General features: G+C 39.4%; 2 protein-coding genes across 6 annotated transcripts in view; both read right to left on the reverse strand.

Moving 5' to 3' along the window:
* LOC137447258 (protein C19orf12-like) overlaps positions 1–6,234 on the reverse strand; it is a 28,157-nt gene extending 21,923 nt beyond the window's left edge. Inside the window, exon 1 of one of the 2 annotated variants that reach the window (XM_068150618.1) lies at positions 6,181–6,234. The gene's annotated coding sequence lies outside the window, so the exon portion shown is untranslated. Of the gene's footprint in view, positions 1–3,194; positions 3,394–6,180 lie in introns of those variants that run through there. The other variant, XM_068150616.1, reaches the window with a different exon arrangement.
* The window catches only part of LOC137447257 (uncharacterized protein F13E9.13, mitochondrial-like), a 29,342-nt gene continuing 11,551 nt past the window's right edge, over positions 6,192–23,982 (reverse strand). For 2 of the 4 annotated variants that reach the window (XM_068150610.1, XM_068150613.1), the window contains 4 exons: positions 16,009–16,159; positions 13,454–13,581; positions 7,107–7,202; positions 6,277–6,834 (listed from right to left, as the gene is read on the reverse strand). In XM_068150610.1, the coding sequence (XP_068006711.1) occupies positions 6,719–6,834; positions 7,107–7,202; positions 13,454–13,581; positions 16,009–16,159 (491 nt within the window). In that variant the 3' untranslated portion in view covers positions 6,277–6,718. The other 2 variants (XM_068150611.1, XM_068150614.1) reach the window with 2 other exon arrangements.

A 23,982-nucleotide genomic window follows, 5' to 3' on the forward strand; every position in this document is an offset into this window, starting at 1 on the left:
GTCAAAGCAAATTGGACCACTGATCTATTTCTCTGGGTATGTTGCTGTAGCCACAGCCAGTGCTTCAGAGGAATCCTGTAATATTTTTGGCTACTTGATCAAGGCTGTGCAAAAATAGTAAAATGTCCTGAAACATGAAAGTTTTCAGTGCCTGACTGAGATATAAGTCATACAATTCTGTAAGATCTCAAATAACTATTAAAAAAATGTTACAAACTATAATTTCCTCAGCCCAAATGCCACCAACTGCATTTGCTCTTATGAATGCTTCAGCTGATACTTTAAATAGTGTAAAGAGAAAAATAACCCATCTTGGTTCACCTCAACTCCAGTGCTCACCACCTCTGGGGTGTGCTGCAGATACTCTGTAATTTAGTAAGTTGTTACTGACCAACTACATCCCTAGTTTCTTAATTCTGCAGGCCAGGTGACCCAAGAAGCCTTCACTTGATTGCAGTATCTCAGCTCCATCTCATCTACTCTCCCACTTGCCACATAAATTTCTTTCATCATCTTTATGCTGTCTCTGCCCACAAAGGTTTTCAGAAAATACAAACTACCTGCAGAGGAGAGATGAAGACCTCTGTGCCCTTCATGATCTTCCTCTGAAAGATAACAACACACAAATATACCTCTGTAGCTTGGTGTTAAGCAAAGAGAAGATTTTGACATGCAACTGATTATTAATATTATCAACCGTAACAGAATGGTTGAAAGCTGTTTCCTTTTATCCTTATTATCCAGCTAATAGGTAACAAAAAGTCAGCACTATTCAGGACTCAGACTTGCAGTATTTTTCCAGAAGCAGCTTATTGTTTTTCCTCTTGGTTATATCCCTGTACAACAGTACAGATCCTCTCAAAGACTTCAAACACATTGGATTTTGACTAAAGCATCGTGACGTGGCACTCATCTCTACTTTCACTCCATTTCTAAGGGCAGCTGCTTTTCTCTTTTTTCTGTGCGCATCTGTGGACAAAAAACCCTCTTTTCTCTAGCACAAGAATGTATTCATTAAGTCAGTTTTTGCCTTCAGCTTATTCTTAGTCTTCTGCATACTATAATCTATGTATATGCACAAGAAAGGCTTGAGAGGCAAACTGAAAAAGCAGGAAGATGGAATAAACAATGAGGCAGGAACTGTGGGAAACTTGAGCATCTTTTCGTGCCCTTACTGTGCTGCCATCCTTTTCATCTGTGTTTACCGCTGAATTCAGGATTCCTCCTACTTTTGTATAAAACATTATTTCAATGTCCTCTTAATGTTGTTCACTAAGTAATAGAAAATTCCTAAGTACCCACCGAATCATCAACTCTTACCCATTACACTGGATATTCCATCTCCCTTTGCACAGGTAGAAGGACAGAAGTAGAAGCTGCATTTTAATATATGAAGCACCAAAAAACTCAGTGACCTACACAACCAAACAGTATCTCCATCCCATTCATTACAAGAAGTATGATGTCTCTTGGAAAAAGACATGATGAAACACTGTTTGCTGTCTAACACTGAATTTACTTTGTGAAGCAATGAAAATTTGACAAGAGGGAAGTTAAACGTAGATAGAGAGTAGTAGTTTCTCCCCAAATCAGCAAAATCCCCTTCTGACATCTTGAAAGAAACCTATCTGTTAATAAGATCAACATTTTAAATCAAGGTAATTACCCCCACATCTTTTCCTATCCTTACGTGTGTAACGAGAAACACCTTAGACTCTCCTTACCTTTACAACTTCTAAGCTTCAAACTATAAACAAAGAAACAGACTATCTTGTGAATTGCAACCCTTTTGTCACATCTGAAAGGCTTTCCTCTTTGTGCATTTGGAGATTGGGGTGAAAAGGCATTTATTACCCTAAACCTGTTGCTAGAAATCCTCTGGCCTTGCTTTCACTTCAGCTGCTGCCCCTGCTTCCTCTACTTGCTGCAGACCTAAAGAGGCTGACAGGAAGGAGCAATGTTTTTGTCTGTGTGCAAAGCATAGGTTAGAAAGGGAGTCATCTAGGAAGGCATCAAAGGCCTGAGATAGCACATAGGCAAATAGTAACTTTACCAGCTGAAGAATAATCCAGGACAAGTATTTAATAGGTCTGTCTGGACCTGAGTGAGTGAGTGTCAAAGTCTTTTTGACAGATGATGTCAGGAATATGAATACAGTCAGGAAACTGCAACGTTTTCAATCCTGACCAAGTGCAGACTTATCAATAGAAGATTCCTAACTAGTTACTGTATGAGAACAATTGAATTTATTGAAGTTATTAGCCCTAACACAGGTCTTTAGCAGACATCTTAAGGGGAACAGGCTTTTTAATCCCTAAAACAAGTGTTCAAAGGATCAAATAATCCTTGTCACTACAAGTTGAACAATAGTTAAGAGTAGAAGGGGAAGGAAGGGCTGGGAAACAGAGAGAAGTTCCACAATACCTGAACATGAACAATTTATTGCAAGCCTCAATTCTGGTTCTTACAAAAGCAAGGAGCTAATTGGGCAGGTATCCCTGACAGTTCTAAAGCAGGCATACAGCTCTGTCTCTGGAGGATTTTAGGTTCTGATGGCATTTCTGCAGCTGAGACTGTAGAGTGGTGGGTCAGTTCTAGCATACATCATAGCATGTTAGCCCACAAAAATAATATCTGAGCCCAATTCTCCACCCTTTCTGAACAATTTATTATTTAGGTCACATACAAGACAAAATTTAGGTCACATGCAAGCAAAAAAGCCACAGACAGTTCTGTTCCTAAGCACAACTTCTGAATTCCTCAGCACAGCAAACACTGACTGGATGTAAAGGCAAAGATGCATGAAGCAAATGAAGTTTTTGCAATGCAAACCTTTAATAGTTTCTTTTTGAAGATACATACATCTAAATCTGTTCTTAAACTAAGGAGCTGTGAATTTTGCTACAGATATCATCCCTTATTACCATAATTATCCTGCAGAACTTCATCTTTCATTTAGGAAAAAATGTCTCCCTAAGCGCACATAGCAGCAGAGATGATCTCGGAAACATAACCTTAGTGTGAACTCACAGTCTTAACTGAAGAGGCTGCAAACAACCTGAAATTACAGCAAACATCCCCACACACTTCTCTCTCGAGAACTACACAACATATCAATTTGTCATGGACTTCCAGATTTTGCTAAAGCCAAATATTTTGGTTTCTTTCACCCTTCCTGCTATGCCATGACCTACCTGCAACTCCTTTATATGTCTCAGTTCTTCCCCAATGAGGAGTTTGTTGGAATAGGTGCAGGAAACAACAAGTAGACTCCAACTTGTAACCACATTGTATGCAGAATCAAACTAATGAAATGAAAGAACAGCTTAGCAATTGGATCAGCTGCCTGAATGACACAGCAAATAAACCATTGGAAACTTACCTATAAATCTTACAAAGCTTACATATTTTCAGCACCAAAGTAGGTAAAACAATAATCTGTTTTATTAGGTCCAGATATAAATATTTAAGTTTTATGCATGGAATGAAGGTTTATTAATATTAAGATATTGATTTTGACCACAAAGTCTACCATTACCAGAGTTTAATTTATCTATAATTGCACTAAAGAGACTCCCATTTAGTACCTTTCCTGTACTAAAGGTGATACTGAACCTTGCTACACAAATGGACATTTATGTTCTCTATACTGGTTCATAAGTTAACAGCAAGAACCACACAGGAAGTTCAGGTGGGCACATCAGGGAACTGAGCTGTGGGCAATTGCTGTCTATTTTCACAATCTATTTCTAATTTTTTCTGCTCAGCACAGAATAGACACAAGTACTGCAACTATGCAAAGCAAAACCTGAGAGAAAGAAGAGATTCAACAAGAAAGGGAGGCCACTATCTGACATTTCAAAAGGGCAAATTGAAAGCAATCAACACCCAACAAAATGCTCAATGTAGGATGAGGTGATAGCTTAGGATATACTTAGGATACTGTAATGAGGCTAACAAGTGCTGTGTGTTTTAATGTAAATTAACACAAGATAATCTCTTCACATATTTAAGTGATGCACTTCAAATTAATTAATACATATTTAATAGAAGTCTTCTTGAGCAGCTGTTATTTACTTCTGGAGTTTCTACACATTAGCACTGCCTGCTTTGTTCTGCTCTGAAGTTGTTCACGCTCCAAAGTACTTTAACAACTTGGGCTGTATAAAAATTGAACACTCTTCCCAAAAGAGACAGCCTTTCTGATAACTTCATATTTTTACATTAAATATTCAAACACTTTCTGAACAAAAGGTCAAATTCTATTTACAGCATCTGTGTGAAACAGGCAAGCAGATGCTTAATGCTGCTAGACAAATACTTTTGGCACAAAGAATGATAAAGTGTTGGCGATCAGTCACATTTCCAGGCTTTAAAATCAGCTTTCCTTTACTTCTGTTCCCTAAATTCTGCACTTACCATTCATATGTAACAATACAGATCCAAATTATGTCATAGTCCTTCCATAAGTGTCACACAATGGTGTGTTAAAAGAACTCCTGACAATGTAAGTGCTGTCTACAGTATTCATTGCATATTATGAATATTACACCAACTCATTAGGGTTTCTGTCTTACAAAGACTACTGTGTATGACCTGACTTTGACCACATCTTGCATAAAACACTGAAGAAGTTCTCTTTATCCCTTCTATTCAGGTGAAACCCCATTTGAGTCTCAGTCACTTCTGAGTTTTTAGGTAACACATTCACAGGGATGAATGTGACTTTTGGCAACTGTAATTAGGTTTTTTTTAAACAGAGTTAGGAAGTTATGATCCCTGAACAATCCTTATCAGTGTATGGGTTGTAGTTTTCAGGTGATTACTTGAAGATATTTACTCTTCTGGCTACTGCTCATTGCTTACATGTCAACTTCTCTCACAGGTTTATTGACAATAACTTTCAAATTTGGTAACAATTATATTAGAAAACACCTACTGGGACAATCATCATTAAATATTCTGTGCAGGGATGTATAGAAATACATGAAACTTGTGAAAGATCTGAAAACAGTCCTAAATACATGAAAGTGAAAATACATATTCATTTAAGCACACTGATATTTAAACTGTGTTTTTCACAAGGAGGAGGACATAAATCTGAACTTAGTACTCAGGCTAAGAACTTAAAAGACTAAAGGAGATCAATGCTTTACATGGTAAATATACTGTGGATGAGTAAGTGTGTGGATGGCAGATTTAGAAAGTATCTCTATGATCATCATTAATTTCTGCACTGTCTATAACCAACCACTTGGGGTTAGAGCTGTAGATCCAAGGAGGGAGGAAGATTACCTGTATTTTATTCCTCTCTCTATTCCTGCTCCAAGTGTGGCTTTACAAGACTGGGCCAACTTTCAGCTACAATCAGTTTCCTAATAATCTCTATGAGGCCACATGAATGCTCCTGCAGGCACAAGAGAAATGGTGGAGAGAAGTGGTTGGGACAGAACTGTTAATTTTGATGGAAGTCCAAACACCTGACAGTTTAAAACACCTGTGTAAATTTGGACTTTGAAAAAAATAGTCCTCACCACAATAATCAGGCACCTGAAAGGATTTTTATGCATTGAGATTTTGTCAGCACATTTAGGAGGAAAAGGGAGAGAAGCAGAAGAATATCATGGTTGTCACAGGGTCTAAAGAATCTCTCTGCCAGGTCAGTACACCAAAACCATTTCACTGCTTTTCATGTGGGAGACAGCCTAGTCCAAAAAAAAGAAACACAGGGAGACTTCACCTCATGCTGTGATGTTCCTGAATCACCATTATGTTAATGAAACTAACTTTCTTGAAAATGTTTATTTTTTTTCTGCCTTTGGAAGGAGAATGTATCTTTTGTTCTGAGAAGCATGGGCACGCCGCCAGCTAAGACAAAAAAATGTGTTCATATACTTACTTTGATATCTACAATGACTTTCATTAGCATCAGTAGAAGCACCATGCATAGATGTAAAGGACAGAGAGATCCCAGAGGACAAACTTAGCATCCAGTCCCACAGAATGAAAACATAAGCCTACATCTTCTACAGCCCTGACATAATAGGTATTGCTTGGGTTATTTGAATCTTGCTTAGAGCCAAAAGATCAAATTCAGAGGGAATCTCTTACAACATATCCAGTGAGACTGTCCTATTTTTTCCTTTACATATTACAGTAAAAATTACAATCTGTGTTTACCTGGCAGCTTTGGTGGAAAGGCTTCCATCATAATTACACCTTGTGCAGACTAATACTAGTCTGGAGAGGTACAAAGCTATAGGAACTTGCTGAAAAATAACAATAAACCTTTATTAAAATTTCCAATTTTTGCAAAAACATTTTGACTGAATTCTGACTTCAGTTAAAATGCAATTATTTACATTTATTCTCTAATAAGAACTGTAAGTAAACCAATTTCCCAATTATCTTACATTTTTGTATGGTGCATACAATTACTACATTTTTGTAATAAATGCACAATTCTAATGAAAAAATAACGATCTTGAACTTTAATAGAGCCTTTCATTTGAGAAGATGAAAATGCTGTATATTCATTTGTTTATTATGTCTTACAGCCCCTGTGTGATGTAGGTACTATTATCATCATTTTACAGATGGGAAAACTGAAAGGCTAATTAACTTGTCCAATTTACAATACTCCTAGCTGTAAACTTAGGGCATTCAATATTGTACTCATAGGCAAAACAAAACTCAGCTCACCTGTGATGAATATTTACTACAAATTCTTAAACTCCATAAGCATTTTACTTATAGGGGAGAATATATTACACAAGCCTTCTGAGAGCTGGTTTTGCATTGATGATGGCTTTGAGTGCCACGGAAATGTGCTGCCTAGAAACAAACATCAGAGCACCAGTTTATTGTAAAGTGTCACCATCTTTCCCAGCTAGTTATGATGTGCATTTCCATTTAATGTTATTAGCCATTCAGGCACGGTTTTGCTTTATTCTGTATGACAGATACATCATACTGCACTTACACACAAAAATCCACTGTTTGCTGATAAACTCATTCTCTCAGTTTACTTATGTGTTCCATAAATTTCTTTACTCGGTCAGGATCAACACCATTTGCCCAATACCCTTCTTTCTTGAAATACGAACCAATTATTAGAGCATTTGCATCCATGTAATTCCTCACATTCTCTAGAGTCACTCCAGACCCAATCAGCACAGGAATCTTCACGGCACGTTTAACCTCTGAAGAGAAGAAATCCAAGATTAGGGTTAAGTCTCATCTTTGAAACTTTATCAAGACTCTAATTTGCATCATTTTTCAACAATAAAGGTGATTATCAAGAAACTCATCATCTCAGTAATTCTTACTTCCACTACAGAATGAAAAAACTCCACTAAAGGTGAAAAAACACCTTTAGCTCTGAACAGCTGTTAAAGAAAATCTCTCTTTTATTTCACTTTGCATTCTATTGTTGTATGAAATGGTGTGGAAGAATATTCCTGGTCACATAAAAGAGGATCATTTCAGCACTGTGGAAGAAATTAAACTTGGGTCTTGGTACCATACCTTTCAGTAAACAATTTTTTCTTAACATCCCATCTAAATCTCCGCTGGTACCACTTGAAACCACTTCTTCTTGTCCTATAATCACTAGTTACTTGGGTGAAGAGACCAACTCCTACCTCACTGCAACTTCCTTTCAGGTAGTTGTAGAGAGCAATAAGGTCTCTCCTCATCCTTCTCTTCTTCAGTCTAAACAATCCCAGTTCCCTCAGCTGCTTCTCACAAGACTTGAGCTCTAGACCTCTCATCAGTCTTGTGCCCTTCTTTGCACATGCTTCAGCACCTCAATGTCCTTCTTGTAGTGAATGGGCCAAAACTGAACACAGTACTCAAGGTGTATCCTCGCCAATGCTCAGTACAGGGGCATGATCACTTCCTTACTGCTGCTGGCCACACTATTCCTGATACAGGCCAGGATGCTGTTGGCTTTCTTGGCCACTGGAGCACACTGCTGGCTCATGTTCAGATGTGTGTCAACCAGCATCCTCAAGTCTTTTTCTGCCAGGGAGATTTCCAGCCACTCTGCTCAGGCCTGTAGCATTGCATGGGGTTGTTGTGATCCAAGTGCAGGACCAGGTACTTGGCCTTGTTAAACTTCACAGTTTACCTTGGCCCATGGATCCAGCCTGACCACATCCCTCTGCATCCCTTAATTACCTCTCTCTTTACCTGGTTCCAAAAGGGAAAATAGACAAATTATCAAAATAAGTCTCAAAATATGACATATCCACTTTATCTCCCATGTACAGGGGTAGATTTCAGTCTGTGGTTCAGGTAATCACATCCACTAGGAACTGCATTCATTCTGACAGAGCTGACTGTGCAGAAACTGACCTATGGCTCAGTTACTGTAGTTCATATTTGTTAGAATAAAATGAAGGGCGTGGCTTCTTTGACCCTGGAAAGGCTCCCCACAGATTACTAAAAATAAAATAAAAGAAAAAAGGAGTTATTAATGTATTACTGCAGAACTTGGGTCTGAAAAGAAAAACCCAGAAAACTTTAAAAATTCCAGTCAGCATCTTCTTCTTTCATTTCATTTCAAACTGACCATCCTAACAGTCACCCACAGGACCGGATGCTTCCTCCCTTACTTAAGAGAAATGTTGTGAGGCATTATTTCTGACCTTTAAAAACATACAAATGGCTTTAGTTGGCAATAAGCAGATTGAAGATGGTTAGAACTTAACATATAAAAGTCTGCTTCAAAACTCTTTAAATGAAGTTCATCAGAAGCCTAACTTGTCCAGTTCTGGGCCCCTCAGTTTAGGAAGGATGTTGACTTGCTGGAATGTGTCCAGACAAGGGCAATGAAGTTGGTGAGGGGTTTGGAACACACGCCCTACGAGGAGAGGCTGAGGGAGCTGGGGCTGCTAGCCTGGAGAAGAGGAGACTCAGGGGTGACCTTATTGCTCTCTACAACTACCTGAAGAGAGGTTGTAGACAGGCAGATGTTGGTCTCTTCTCCCAGGCAGCCAGCACCAGAACAAGAGGACACAGTCTCAGGCTGCGCCAGGGGAAGTTTAGGCTGGAGGTTAGGAAGAAGTTCTATTCAGAGAGAGTGATTGCCCATTGGAATGGGCTGCCCAGGGAGGTGGTGGAGTCACCATTATTGGAGGTGTTCAGGAGGAGACTTGATGGGGTGCTTGGTGCCATGGTTTAGTTGTTTAGGTGGGTTGGATTGGTTGATGAGTTGGACAGGATGATCTTGAAGGTCTCTTCCAACCTGCTTTATTCTATTGTATTCTAAATTACGCTTCAAGGAAGACAAATTATTTATTGCCTTCCTACTTCACCAAAGAAAGATCAATTAAAATGCTCTTGAATCTCTTTTTTTGGTCACATATCCTACCATTTTTTCCATCTAGGAACAATAACTCCTTCTTACAAACATTCTAACACAAAAATAAAACCATTCCACACAGTCCTTATTGAAAATTTTAAGCAAGTAAGATTGATCATGCATGTATGATTAAAACTACAGTTATTTCTATGCATATTTTATACTCTTATAGTCATCCTGCTTACAGCAACAAAATAACTCATTTGTAGTTATTTATAACATTATTACTGAAATGCTGTTCGAGAAAAATCGCTTTTGTTTATATAGTATCTACATGCTCTTAAGAAATACCATATCTGCTTTACATAGATACCAATGCATAATTAAGGTGCTAGACTGACCGCAGATTTGTGCAGCAGTCCTTCACTGTATTCCCAGAGGAGCTGCATTCGAAGTCAACATTTGTTTCTACGACAAGTGCGTAAGCCACATTAGCAGGTAGTTGGTTTATAATTATTCCACATCAGCAGGAAAAAACACAGAGCCAAATAACTAAGAAAGAGGATGATCACACACGTGCAAGACAATAGCTTAACCCTACCAGCAAAGAGTGAAAACCAGTAAAACCTGAGAATGCTAAAAAAAAATAATCCTAAAGTAGCAAGGTATCCACTTCCTGCTGTGACCCATGCATGACACATGCAGTCCACACACATCTCCTGTTCTGGAGATTTATTCAGATTGACAATGTGAGGAAAGGCAATGGGAGTGCTGCAAGGAGACTGGGTTATCTAATTAAGTAGGCTACAGACATTGCTTTTAAGTCATATCCAAAAACATCAAGGTCTAAAGTTGATTAGTAGAAGGTGATTTATTATTGGCTGTGTTAACACAAATACTAACTTTTAAGAGCAAATAAAGCAACATCAGTGAGATGTGCTTTTGCATGGCAATGTTCATTCACTGTCAAGATGTCTCTAAACACAGAGCTTTGCTTTAAATCTCTTGGCTTTCTTCTCTCTCTCTTTTTTTTTTTAACACAGGAAAGAAGACAATTTTGTGATGTTATGGTGACAAGATCTGAAAGTTTACACAACATGCACGTTTCTCTGTTTCAATAAACTGTAACTAGAGGGCACTATGCTCTTTCCTGTGACAGTACATCTGCAGACATGTCTTTAATAAAATCAAATGAAATAGTGCTTGGTTGCAAAGCACAATGAAAGCATTTGAACTATGGCATGCACAAGTTACATGAAATAAAGGCCAAATGCTCCTAGCCTGAAAACAATGGCAAAGAGCAGCGTAAAAATAAGCACCACTGTGCCAATAACTTGCTCAACTACCCCTCAACAGCTTTCTCATATGCAGTAATCAGTGTAGCGTACACACTATGTTTATGGTAATACTCCACTGTAACACAGTTTTTTAATTTGAAGGACTTTTTCTCTGTCATTAAATCTAGGGTTTACAAAAAGTACTGATCAGAGACTCACATCTCTCATTTATCTCTGAGGGTAATGCAAAGGCAGCATTAGGTCTGTTTTGACCTAAATGTACCAAAAGGGAAGAGGGTGAATCAGTCTTGATGTCCCTTTTATGAACAGTAACTAAGGAGGTGACAGTCACAGCCAGCTGTTTGGTTTTATGATGTACCCCATTTTCCACCAGTTACTCAGCTGAGGCCATTTGCTTTGTTCACACAATAACTAAGCAATCATTATACAAAGCTGTGGACAGTTAATATGGTCACTTAAAATACAGGATACAAAGCAGGTATTTCAGCAGTTATAGCCAAAGTGAAAATCTGATAGATTCACTATCTACCCAATGAATGTTTCACATTGTAGCAAACTGGAACAAACTTCTATAACCTCTTAAATGAAAATATGGTTTATTAAATAAATTAATTGTAAATTTAAATGGTCAGCTTTCATTCCTGCTCCTTAGTAACCTGAAGTCTGCTTGTTTAGACCTTGTACCCTGTTGACCACTGATGCCCTGGCATGCTCAGGGAGCCCTGGAGCAAAGCCTGACAGCCTACATGAGGAATAATGCTGAGGGTTGCCTACAAGAAGGCAATGACACAAACTATGAACAAACCCCTGCTGAACACAATTCTCTGGCTTGTCAGGGAAACACTCATTTTCCACACTCCATCACAAATCAGTCAATTCAACACAAAGACACAAAGGCAAAACCACTCTATATTACTGCACAACAAAGCTAAAAAAGAACATGACAAAAATCTCATCTGTCTCCTGGTTCTGCTTTCAAGAGATGCTTTGCAGTGTGATGAAAGGTGCCCAATTGTGTGTATCATCATAATACAGCACTTCCAGGGCTGCATAAATTCGTGAAATGCAAAATTTCACTCCCATCAACACCAACTTTGTAGACTGTAGATCTGATTCCTTTAAGAATCTGCTGACATAGATATGCCTAATTTGTCATTTCCTCATACCCTGGAACACTGATTTTTAAGTTTTTCTCTCAACTGTTGTATGCCAACATCTCATGAGAGCCTGCAAACATTCAAAATGCTGCAACCTAAGTAAAATAAATCCCTTATCTGCATGCTCTTGCTTTCATAGCACAAATCCAAACACAAAATTAATGTGTGTATTTCATTACAGCTGCCAACTCTGATTCATTTTGTTCTTTGTACATGGAAAGAGAACAAGACAGAGACTGACATGTTCGTTTACATGAAAGAAAAGCAGAAGCCAAGGTGCTGTCTCGTTGAAGTCCTGGGATAAAACAACAAGGGGCCTAGAGGTCAGGTTTTGGTCTCTGATTCAGGACATCAGTGGAGGTTGCATTTGCATACATAAAAGAAGAATTTAACTTAGGAATTTGCCCTAAGACTTATCAAATCCTTTAAAAAAATATTTAATCTGCATTAAGAGTGATGGGGACATTAACTACAGGCAGGGATAGAGCTCTATCTATTGCAGCCTCTAACATTTGCCTAGCTTTCAGAGTCACCTGTTCCATGTATTATTTCTAGTTTACTATACCAAAAGACCCAACTAGTTCAACAGCTTGGTGTTCACACCAAGCCATCATTTTCGGTTTAATGCTGGTGATTGAAGCATAATCCTCTATAGCCTACAATTTAGCAAAATGTTTAATATGCATGAAATAACACATTTTGACAAGTTCAACATTAGCTTTTAGAGTGGTTAAGCACATATGATATAGATAAAACCCTGAAAATACTAAATTATTTCATGTTACTTCAAAATATTTGAGGTTTGAGTATCAATGGCAACTAAGTATGTTTTCCATCTTGGTCAGATAGCATATGTTGAATACAATGCACTCTGCACTGGAATTTCACAACATGCTAGATTAAAGCACATGAACAAAAGCAAAACCTAAAGAAACACGCATTCTGGTTTACGTAGTGAAACCCTCCAATTCAAGCCATTAATCTAAATTAAAGCTAAAAACAAGAAGATTAAAATGCCCCATGACAGAACTTCAACTTTAGCATGGGAGCAATCCAGTTCCATGAAGAGAGCCCAAACTTATATAAAATCAGGAAGAATCATGGACCTCTATGATCATCGAGTCCAACCATCAACAATCATATTACACCTTCGCAAAGGTCAGAACTCACAGGTCAAATGGTTCTCCCTTGATAAAAAGTCCATGCCATTTCAAATTTAGCTTGATGCAGTATATTTCTATTTATTGATGAACTTGTATTCTGTCTGAAAATCTTCTAAGCAGTACTTCCCCTGGTATTACTGTTTGGAATATTGTCTTATCAAAACGCCCCTTTTCTTGCAGGACTTACATTTTCATTGTGAAAGATAAAAATGCTTAATTGTTCCTAGCAATTTTTTAAACATAATTTTACATACACTTTTTTTCATTTAAGCCTCACAACCATTCAGTGATATAAGCTTGAAATAGTTTTCAGTCTTGTCCCTCCAAACTGTTTAGAAACACACAACAGAGTAGCTGAATAGCAGCTCAATCAAATTAGTTTTGCTGTATCAAATCCAACCTTACAGTGAGAGTTTCTCTTCTTTCCTCTTTGTTTCTTAAGGAACAGTGGACATACAGCTTGCTTTCTACATTAATCCAGAAGCCAATTCACTGCCTGTTGTCCGACCTTCATATGACAGCTCTCACCTTTCAGCTCCCGAGGATCTGCAGGCAATCCGGTAGCCGTGCCAGTCAGTACAACCCCAGCAGCCAGGAAGAGCTCGGCAGCTGCAGCAGTCTCGGCCACGCTGACATCTGCCGTCAGAGCGTGAGCACTGTAAACAGCAGGAACGGACCCGGTGGTTACTGTCAGCACACACATTTGTTATCCATCTTGTTGAATGTTTAGACTGTATTTCTTCATCTTCCCTGCTGTCAGAACAACCAAATGCAGGCTATGCGGGAGAGACTAAGTGTCCCGTTTTACACTGGGAAACAATATTGCAATACATAGAAGAGGAAAAAAACCCAACCTTTTTCCACCAAGGAATTATAATTGATCTGTCTATTGCTCTGGGTCTCCTGTCTCTAAAGTGATTGCTAAGTGTGAACTACTAAGTGTCAATTGAGACAGCTGCTTACATGTCGAGCACCTGTATTTCAGAAATGTTGAGCACACACAGCTCTCTGACTTCAAGTGGGAGCTGTGGATGAGCAGTCATTCATAAATCAGATTCTGTTGCCTAGCACAGAATTAACACCCTCCACTTCACCAAGTCCAAGGAACAGAAAGTATAGTTATTACGTATAATCACAGGAATCATCTTACACCACAGTTACAAACATCAGTTACCAACAACCTAGCTTTTCAACAGCAGTCTTTGGTACTGTACATTGTCTAAAACCTATAGCAAGAGCAGCTTTTAATTTAAATGGTTCTAAACTTTGAAAGACTTCCAGCCATTGCTGGTTCAACACCTGACTTTGTGGACTCTGTATTTCCATTTAAGTACAAAACAATGGCTACGGCCAGCGTTGCATAGATGAGCTGTGATGGAGCCAACCTGTTTTCTGGGTGATGGACAATGCCTAGGAAAAGCCATGCTCTGGCCCTGTTCAGAAGCAGCATGTGTCTACAGGGATGCTACTCATGGCATCAATGGATGCAAAAGGAAGCACACAACCTCCTGTTCTGCAGCTAAATACCTAATACATACAATGAGGTTGAAACAGAGCTTAAGAGTAGTAGGCACCCTAAAAATAGCACAGGGAGGATAGCCGTAAGACAACAAGCAGAGTACAAAGATAATTTCTCCCTGTTTAAAAGAACAGGAGGCTAGCAGCTCTCAGTGGCAGACATATTTTTCTACATTAAAAAATCAAAATCCAAATCAATCAACAAATCTTTTAACATTTCCTCTTGGCTTAGGAATCTGCTGAAACCAAAACCTCTTTTCCTTTCATAAAATGCAAACCCTTTGAACAACCGGAATTATAATGCAAATATCAATTCATCAGATGTCAAGACAAAGAAAAATAAATCACATGATGCAATCAATTCTTTTTTTTACATAAAATGTCTAATGCAATGTATTTTTATTTATAGATATACACATGCATGTATATATAAAAAGAAATCATTAGAAAGAAACCACCCTGAAAGGACCTTAAAAGCTTAATTTGACCACACTGCATATTGTTTCCTTTCTATTTGGAACTGTATTACCTGTTTATTAGGCATTTAAGATCTTCCAGACTTGGTTATTCTTATGATTACCCACATACTACACACAAACATTTTGATTAGGTTATTTTGCATGTATAATACATAACACTTGAGCAGTTCTTCTGAGGGAAAAAATCCCAGAGAGTGACATCTGAATAGCTGAAAGTACCATGTGACGGTTATGATAAAGTATGAGCAGAAACGAAACTGGATTCATCTGTCATAAGTTCCTTCTGTTTGATAATCACAGAACATAATCCATAAATAGACAGCACTGATTTAAGTAGAAGAAAACAGTGTTATTGGCAGGAAGGAGAAAAAAGAGAATAGCTTTTTTAAAATGCCAAAATATTGTGATTTGGATGCTTTTATATGACAACTTCTTGCATAAATAAAAATAGCCTAAAAGCGCCTGGCCTTCAGAAACAAAATTTCTTTAAACATAATATGCATATACTCAAGTACACAAAAAATCTCACTCAATACTAGATGCAAAACATTTTACAGTCTTTTACAAATCCTGAAGGTTAAGCAACTGCAAACTTCACAGATGTAGCAACCTACAGCTTACAGGTGCAAATTTATTTTTCATCATATCCCCCTAATAGCACTGCAGGACCTTAGTATCATAGTATGAGTCAGGGTTAGAAGGGACCATAAGGATCATCTAGTTCCAACCTCCCTGCCATGGGCAGGGACACCCCACATTAGATCAGGCTGGCCAGAGCCTCATCCAGCCTGGTCTTAAACACCTCCAGGGACGGGGCCTCAACCACCTCCCTGGACAACCCATTCCAGGGCTTCACCACTCTCATGGTGAAGAACTTCCTCCTCACATCCAGCCTGAATCTCCCCACCTCCAGCTTCATTCCATTCCTCCAGCTTCATTCCACCTTGCTTGAACAATAACGTTTTCCCTATGTCATTAACTTTCCTGACGCTAAATAGGCATTAAAGAATAAATAAATCATAAAATGGAAAAAAAAATATGATCATTATTGCATTCAAATTTACATAAAATATTGCTTATATTTACCTATGCTTCTTTTTAATATCAGCAAAAACCTGAATGTTCTCTGCTCCAACTTGTTTTCTGTATCGTAGCAGGTCACCTGCACAAGCATTTATAATCCCCTCATCAGCAACATGAGAAAACACGAACCCTTCAGCCCGGATAAAATCTAGACCTGAAAAAAATGAATAATTAGCAATATCTTAATGAAAACTGAGGTCTGAAAAACAGAAATGCTAAAGCCAGACAAAAATCCACCTTACTGCCCCCCTTATTTGATCCCAACATGAGTTGCTCCACATCTTCTGTAACTAACCAACCTTGCTTTCCCATGTATTTAAGTTTTCTGTTCTTTATTTTCACTCCTATTCCCTCCAACTCCTTTCCATCTTATCACCCCCAATTCCCATCTCTCCCATAGGGCTCCACCATTTTTCTCCCTATCCTCATAGTTTCCTTCCCTTTCTCAGTCTTTATCAGTTTGTTCCTGTATGACTCAGAACAGGCAGCTGCACACCCTGCCCTGCTTCTTGCCATCATGTGCCAGTGGGCATGTGAGAACAGAGGAGCAGTTAGGTCGAACGGCAGCTCCTGTGTCCTAACACTGTGCAGTCTCTCTAAACAAGAGGTCATTAACTTGGGTTTTCTTCCACTGTATTACTTCTAAACTTCTATTCCCTTGTTAAACGTGCTAGAAGTTGGCCATCATGTTGAAAAGCATCAAAGATACAGACACAGGCTGAAGAATAGGATTAAATCTTCTTCCTTTAGGAAATTAGGCAAGAAAACACAGCCTGTGACATATCATATAGAACTTGTTTGACTCCAAGTGTAGCTTGAGTTTTCTACACAGCACCACAGCAACAAACTACTAGACCTGCGTTAAAGGTGAGGTTTGGAAAGAGTCAAACATTTTCCAGTCCTAACTTACACCAACCATCAACTCTACCCTGTATTGGTGGAAGCCTACATGGTTCCCAGAATATCCATTCATTTTTTTGCACTAAGAAGTTTTTTTATGAGATGGATACTTAAGAGGAAGATTACAAATAGCAAGACTTTACACAGGTCATTCATCTACACTCATGGACCCTCTGCACAGCCTTGAAAGATCTGTGCTGAAATACTGAAGCCTTGGGCCATGGTGCAATAAATTCATGCCATGAGGCACATGATTGAATTCTGACACCTTTACTGTATTCCACCCTTCTCTCCATCCTTCACAGCCTTCATGTTTACTTCACCTATCGCTTAACCCATGTGTAAAAGCTCTGCACTCATTTTGTGCAGCTTTAGCTGGTTTTCCACTTTACTTTAGAGGTCTCTTCCAAGACCTTCTGAAGCTCTGCTGCTGTTCCAGCTTTGAAGTCAGCTGCACATATTATTAGTGCTGCCATCATATTGAGGAAGCTGGCAGCCTGTCACTAGTGGTGTCCCCCAGGGATCACTGCTGGGCCCCATCCTGTTCAATATCTTTACTGATGATCTGGATGAGGGGATTGAGTCCATCATCAGTAGATTTACAGATGACAAGAAGCTGGGGGCAGGTGTTGATCTCTTATAGGGTAGGAGAGCTCTGCAGAGGGACCTTGACTGGCTAGACAGATGGGCAGAGTCCAAGGGCATGAGATTTAACATATCTAAGTGCTGGGTTCTACACATTGGCCACAACAACGCCATGCAGTGCTACAGGCTGGGGTCAGAGTGGTTGGAGAGCAGCCAGGCAGAAAGGGACCTGGGGGTATTGGTTGATAGTAGGCTGAACATGAGCCAGCAGTATGCCCACGTAGCCAAGAAGGCTAGTGGCATTCTGGCCTGGATCAGGAATAGTGTGGCCAGCAGGAGCAAGGAAGTCATTCTTTCCCTGGACTCAGCACTGGTTAGGCCACACCTTGAGTCCTGTGTCCAGTTATGAGCCCCTCAGTTTAGGAAAGATGTTGACTTGCTGGAATGTGTCCAGAGAAGGTCAACAAAGCTGGTGAGGGGTTTGGAGCACAAAGCCCTATGAGGAGAGGCTGGGAGAGCTAACGTCGCTTAGCCTAGAGAAGAGGAGGTTCAGGGGAGACCTTATCGCTCTCTACAAGTACCTGAAGGGAGGTTGTAGCCAGGTGGGGGTTGGTCTCTTCTCCCAGGCCCAGCACCAGAACAAGAGGACACAGTCTCAGGCTGTGCCAGGGGAGGTTTGGGCTGGATGTTAGGAAGACATTCTTCACAGAAAGAGTGATTAGCCATTGGAATGGGCTGCCCAGGCAGGTGGTGGAGTTGCCATCACTGGAGGTGTTTAGGAAGAGACTGGATGGGGTGCTTGGTGCCATGGTTTACTTGATTAGATGGTGTTGGGTGATAGGTTGGACTTGATGATCTTGAAGGTCTTTTCAAACCTGGTCTATTCTATTTCTATTCTATTCTATTTCTATTCTATTCGATTTCTATTCTATTATATTCTATTCCTATTCTATTCTATTCCTATTCTATTCTATTCTATTTCTATTCTACTCTATTCTATTCTATTGAATGAGAAAGCAACCATCAAGGATGCAACTGCACCCACCAGAGGACTCAAGCAACACAGGTCTCACCTTAGCACATTTCAAACATAAACATCTTTAAAATACATTTACCATTGCTTGTTTATTTTAAAATCCCAGGTTCATTCTAAAAGCTCTGAAGTTGCAGAAACAGAAGCTTATGTCTGATAGAGAAGAGCCAGTATTGCTTAGCAACACAGACCCCAGCTAACAAGAACTATCACAGATGGATACCAAATCAAATGCAAGCTGTCCTGTGCCTTGAGATTAGCATGGAGTATTCTCAGGATCCAAAGACAAGAATGGGCCACAAGTACAGTTACAGGTGCTAGCAGGTACTGCATAATAAACAGTGCAAACTGGTAGATTGAGAGTTCTGCACCTAGGAACAAAAGCTATGGGGTCTATTTAAATCACCTCAGAGTTAAATTAAAAAAAAATAGTTCTTTAATCATAGGCTATTGGAGAGTCCAGAAGTATGTTACATTTTCACAGCAATCATAATGTCTAACTCAGGGGTTGTTCATTGAGTAATTTAATTTATTAAAGGCACTGCTTACATGTTTGTTGATGCTTGGTTTGTGTTTCTTTAACTTAGTCATTTAAGACTTTCTGCTAAACATTAGGATTGTACTTAGTTTAACAAGGCTTCACTCTTTCTGGCTTTTGGGGGGCTATGAAAATACACATTTTAACCAAATGTAATAGGTGCAGGCACCAAATCATTACCCTTCTGTTTTATGAAGCCATTATCTGATTCTGCTAATGAATTCATTTTATGCTCATAAAATTGCAAGAGTGATACAACTGCTTACTTTCACATTTGGCAAGTTGAAAGGTAATAGCTGTTGAATAGTTAATAGGCAGTCCCATTTCTGACTCATATGGGAACCAAAAAAAATAATTGTAATCTTGCTGGAAAACAAACCCCAGAAATTTCCAATGAACCTAATAAACAGAACTTCAAGACTATCTCAAGGACATAGAATCAAGCTACAAGCTGCTGCAGATCCCACTCAAGGAACTAGAAATTGTCTTTTCTTTAAAAAGTTAAGTGTTACTCCACTTTAATCCTACTTAAACAGCTCTACCTAAACAGCTGTGAAGGTCTACCAATTGTAGAGAAATGCTTTGTATTTTTTTTTTCTTTCCTTCTCCTGACAAATTATGATTAAAAGAAAAAAACCACATCACACTGAACTCTTTTTTTGCTGGGTGAGAAAATATTGCAGGACTGAGCTGATGGAGGAAATACTGCTTTTACTTTATCCATCTGATATGCTGCAAATGTGCATATCAGTGCATTTTAACACTTTGAAAGAGTGAATTTGATGCAACCATTGAAAAGCCTTTTCTCAGGTATATCCCTTCCTTCCAAGATAAAATCAAAAGCAGCTGGGAGCTAGGATTTACTGCTTTCACAGGTATAGGATCTGGCCTCTGCAAAGCAGCAGCTCCTGGTTACTGCTACTATCTGGACTTTGGGCAAATATCTTTGCCTTTACACAAAGACAAGATGCTGAGGCAACTTTACTATTTTTTTTTACTTTACTTTACTGGTGGTATCTTGTTTTATATACACAACAAATCCTGGCTTCCTAATTCAAAAAGAATCTCAAAAGGTCAATGTCGGGGTAAACCAAAAACTCAGAGGAGTATCAACTTTGCCTGCTATTGATGTTGGAGGTACACACTTCCCATGTTGCTAAGACCCTTTACTACTCAGGATATCATCTTGTAGCAGTCCTGAACTGCAGGCCTGGAAGAAGTATCTCCAGCAGAGTTAGTCTAAACAAAGTCCTCAACACTCACTGGCCTTCACCTGTGGGTGCTCTCAAGGCATGCACAGTGCTGCTGCAGTCAGCTTAGCTGCCTCCTCTCCACTGCACCATCAATGTGGTGGCAAATGAAAAGAAAACCAAAAAAGCAGTATACAGTTCTACCCAACTGGGCTGTAGAAAGTGAACTCCTGTGCAACATATCTCCGCGGGTGGGTGAGAGAAAGGAACAGTTACAGACAGCAAAGCTGTATTTATAAAAGGCATGGATATATCTGGGTACCTGAGGTATCTTCTAATACAAAGACCTAATCAGGTACCAACTGTCCCACCAATGAAGACTAATTTGGAAATGGGATTTCAGTAACATCATCCTTAAAGAGAAAAAAAAAATAGCAGTTTCACAGTCAGATGAAGCAACAGCTGGACAAGGTGAGGCTTGACAGGGCTTTGGGCAGCCCGATCTAGTTGAGGATGTCCCTGCTCACTGCAGAGGGAGATAGACTAGATGACCTTTGGAGGTCCCTTCCAACCCAGACCATTGTATGATTCTATTATTCTAGATGATTATTTTGAGCCTTTCACAACCAAACTATTCTATTCTAAACTTAAGAGATGAGAGAAGATAAACTTAAAACCAGCTCTCATTCATGACAGGTGTAACACAGGCTCACCCAGGTGTAGGGAAGCTGCGCTCTACAGCAGAGCCTACAGTCCTTGCCCCCAGGCACCCAGACTTGGAAAGTGACATGAACATAACTTGCCTCTGGCCCTTTTGCTTAGGTTTTCCACCCTGTCAAGATACAGTAGGCAGAGTACCTGAAAAGAAGGAAGATAATACAGTCTTTGGAGTGTGTCTTTAATCTGAACTACCAAGAAGGGCTACTTTTCTGAGAATAAGTATTTGAGATTAAGATGGCTTCCAGTCAAAAGTATAAATAATGTCCTCTTTTTTATTGTCTCCATGTTTTGTGGTCTCTGGTTCTTTAGGAACACTGTATTTTTAGTTAAAATGCCTACATTAGAAGAGTGCAAAAATTAAGTAGCAGAGGACTTAATATTAATCAAGGTGTGACATGAATCTCCCCCAGTATTTGTGTGGACAATTGTTCTGGTTTGAGCTAAAAAAGGACCAATTCTCTGTTCAGTGACTTTACTTTTCAGCAAAGTCTCTTCTAAGTAACTGCACTTCTGGAGGGTGATGGCATGTTTTTGCAGACAGTGTCACCTTCTAGAAGTGATAATGCTCTAATGTTTACAGATGCTACTAAGAATTGGTATGCAGAAAGGCTCTTGCTTATACCTGCTCCTATATAAACCAGCGTCACTGATACATCTTGTGCACCACACTGGGATGCCGTAAATGAACAGGTTGTAAGTAAAAACACTTGTGAGGATTAGTGGACAGGACAGGTAACCAAAACCTGGCAAACAAGATATTCCATTCTTCAGTATAAAAACTGAGGGATTGCAAACGTTAAGACTTCTTCTATGCCAGCATTCAAGGAGTACTTTCTCCATTCTTCTGCCTTCAATACCAATCTGTGAGTTCCTGAATCCAGTTCCTGAATCCTATTCCTGTTGCTCCTGGGCTGAGCTCACATTCTGGGGGAGTTCAGTATGGGTTTTGTATATACTTCACTGTTTTTCTTCTTACTATTTTTCTTTTTACTGTTACTGTTTCATTTAAGCTGTGTTAGAGGTTTCATTCCAACCATTATGTCTCCCTCCCTTATTCCCTTTCCCTTCTGGGGAGAGAGTATCTGTTATTTCAGTGGCCACCCCAGCCTCAAGCTGTGACAGTAATGATACTGATTTTTGAGTTGGCTATCTATTGTTGACATCTCTGCTTTAGATACAGAGGGAAATCTAGCTTTTAACACAACCTCTTGAAGTCAAACCAAAAGCAAAAGGTCAGACACAGCGATGCTGATGGAGGGGAAACAAGAGCCTTGCAACAAGTCCCATGGCAAGAGTATGCCAAGCCTTGCTGGATGGATGACATTGGGCAACCACCTCCTCCAACCTGTAGTGGACTTTTTCATGAGCTGAACCAAGAGCTTTCGGCACTGGTGTTAAGTCTGCAGTAACCTTTTGGAGGTGGGAGGATGTTGGCAATAACTGCTTTGGCTCAATAGTTATTTTTTGGTAACACAAGGAACTTTGTTTCTGTCAAGAGTGGAGACACTACAGTTCCCTTTTTCCTCAAGATCCTCCACTGCCCCATCCCTTTGCTAAAATACCCTGCACAAACATGGTTTTGCTGATACTCCTTCCTTTAGGTGTCTAACTGAATTTAAAAAGTTTGCTAAAGAATCAAAAAGCCACATCAAAACAAACAAAACACCCACCAAAGTTCTAAGCCTTTCCAGATGCCTCATTCTCCAATTTAGTAGTTATTTTCAGATTTAGCCAACACCTTGTCAATATGCTAGGAAGACTCAGTAATTTCATCTGTTACTATCTGGGTACCTGCAACATATTTATTAGCATAACCACATGTTGAGCTCCTTCTAGTCACACTGTAAGCCTGCTGACTTTTTTCCTCCTTTACAAAATAAAATCATTAACTTCACCTAGAGACCACTTAAAATTTCCCTATGCAGTTCTTGTCAGAACGGTTACTTCTGTTCGGAGGAGTTTCCACAGGGAAAATGAAATGACTGTATAGTAGCAGGAGATGCTACATATGCTTTTAGCTAAAACACCTCCAGCAAGTATTTATTGTAGCAAATGGATACAGGGCTTCCTTTATTAATAGCCACCGATTAAAACTGTATTGACATCAAAGTTATTACCAAGTTGCTACAGAAAACCTACCCAAAGATTTGCTACCTACAAAGCAGCACTCACTTTGCACTTTGCTATGGTTTTGCTTGAAGTGATTTTCTTTTCTTTTTGCTTTCCTGTTCAGTGAACTTGAGACAATAATTTTTAGAGAAGTGCAATGAAATGCATTAAACTCAGGCCCTTCCTAGCTGGTGTTCTGCAGTTATGGAGCAAATAGTGCAGAACAGTATAGAGCTGAGCAAAACCAAAGCCCTCCAGGAATTCTTTCCCTCATTAATAATTGCTCAGAAGTGAGAGAAATACATTGCTCCCACATTGTATCATTTGTTTAGTGATCAATTCTGCTCCTAAAAGGGTGCATAACTCATTAGTAGTTTGACTATGGCTTTTAAAAATAAGGTATATAAATACTTTTGCAAATGCCTATATACCTCAAATACCTTATATGCTTACAATCCCTCAAAACCATAACTGGATTCTGCTAGCATTTTTATTTTAGGTTTTCATATAGGTTCTACTACAGCAATAAAAATTAGGTTTTGTCAGTTTGTCAAGTAGATACCTTGAAAATGGCAACTTTGAGGCTGCGGGAGCTGGGATTGTTTAGTCTGGAGAAGAGGAGGCTCAGAGGAGACCTTATTGCTGTCTACAGCTACCTGAAGGGAGGTTGCAGCCAGGAGGGGCTTGGTCTCTTCTCTCAAGCAACCAGCACCAGAACAAGAGGACACAGTCTCAAGCTGTGTCAGGGGAGGTTTAGTCTCAAAGTGAGGAGAAAGTTCTTAACTGAGAGAGTCATTTGCCATTGGAATGTGCTGCCCAGGGAGGTGGTGGAGTCACCATCCCTGGAGGTGTTCAAGAGGAGATTGGACGTGGCACTTGGTGCCATGGTTTAGCCATGAGGT

The sequence above is a fragment of the Melanerpes formicivorus genome, unplaced genomic scaffold (genome assembly GCF_026170545.1).
Source record: "Melanerpes formicivorus ecotype bairdi unplaced genomic scaffold, bMelFor1.0.p_v2 SCAF_20, whole genome shotgun sequence".
Lineage (NCBI taxonomy): Eukaryota > Metazoa > Chordata > Aves > Piciformes > Picidae > Melanerpes > Melanerpes formicivorus.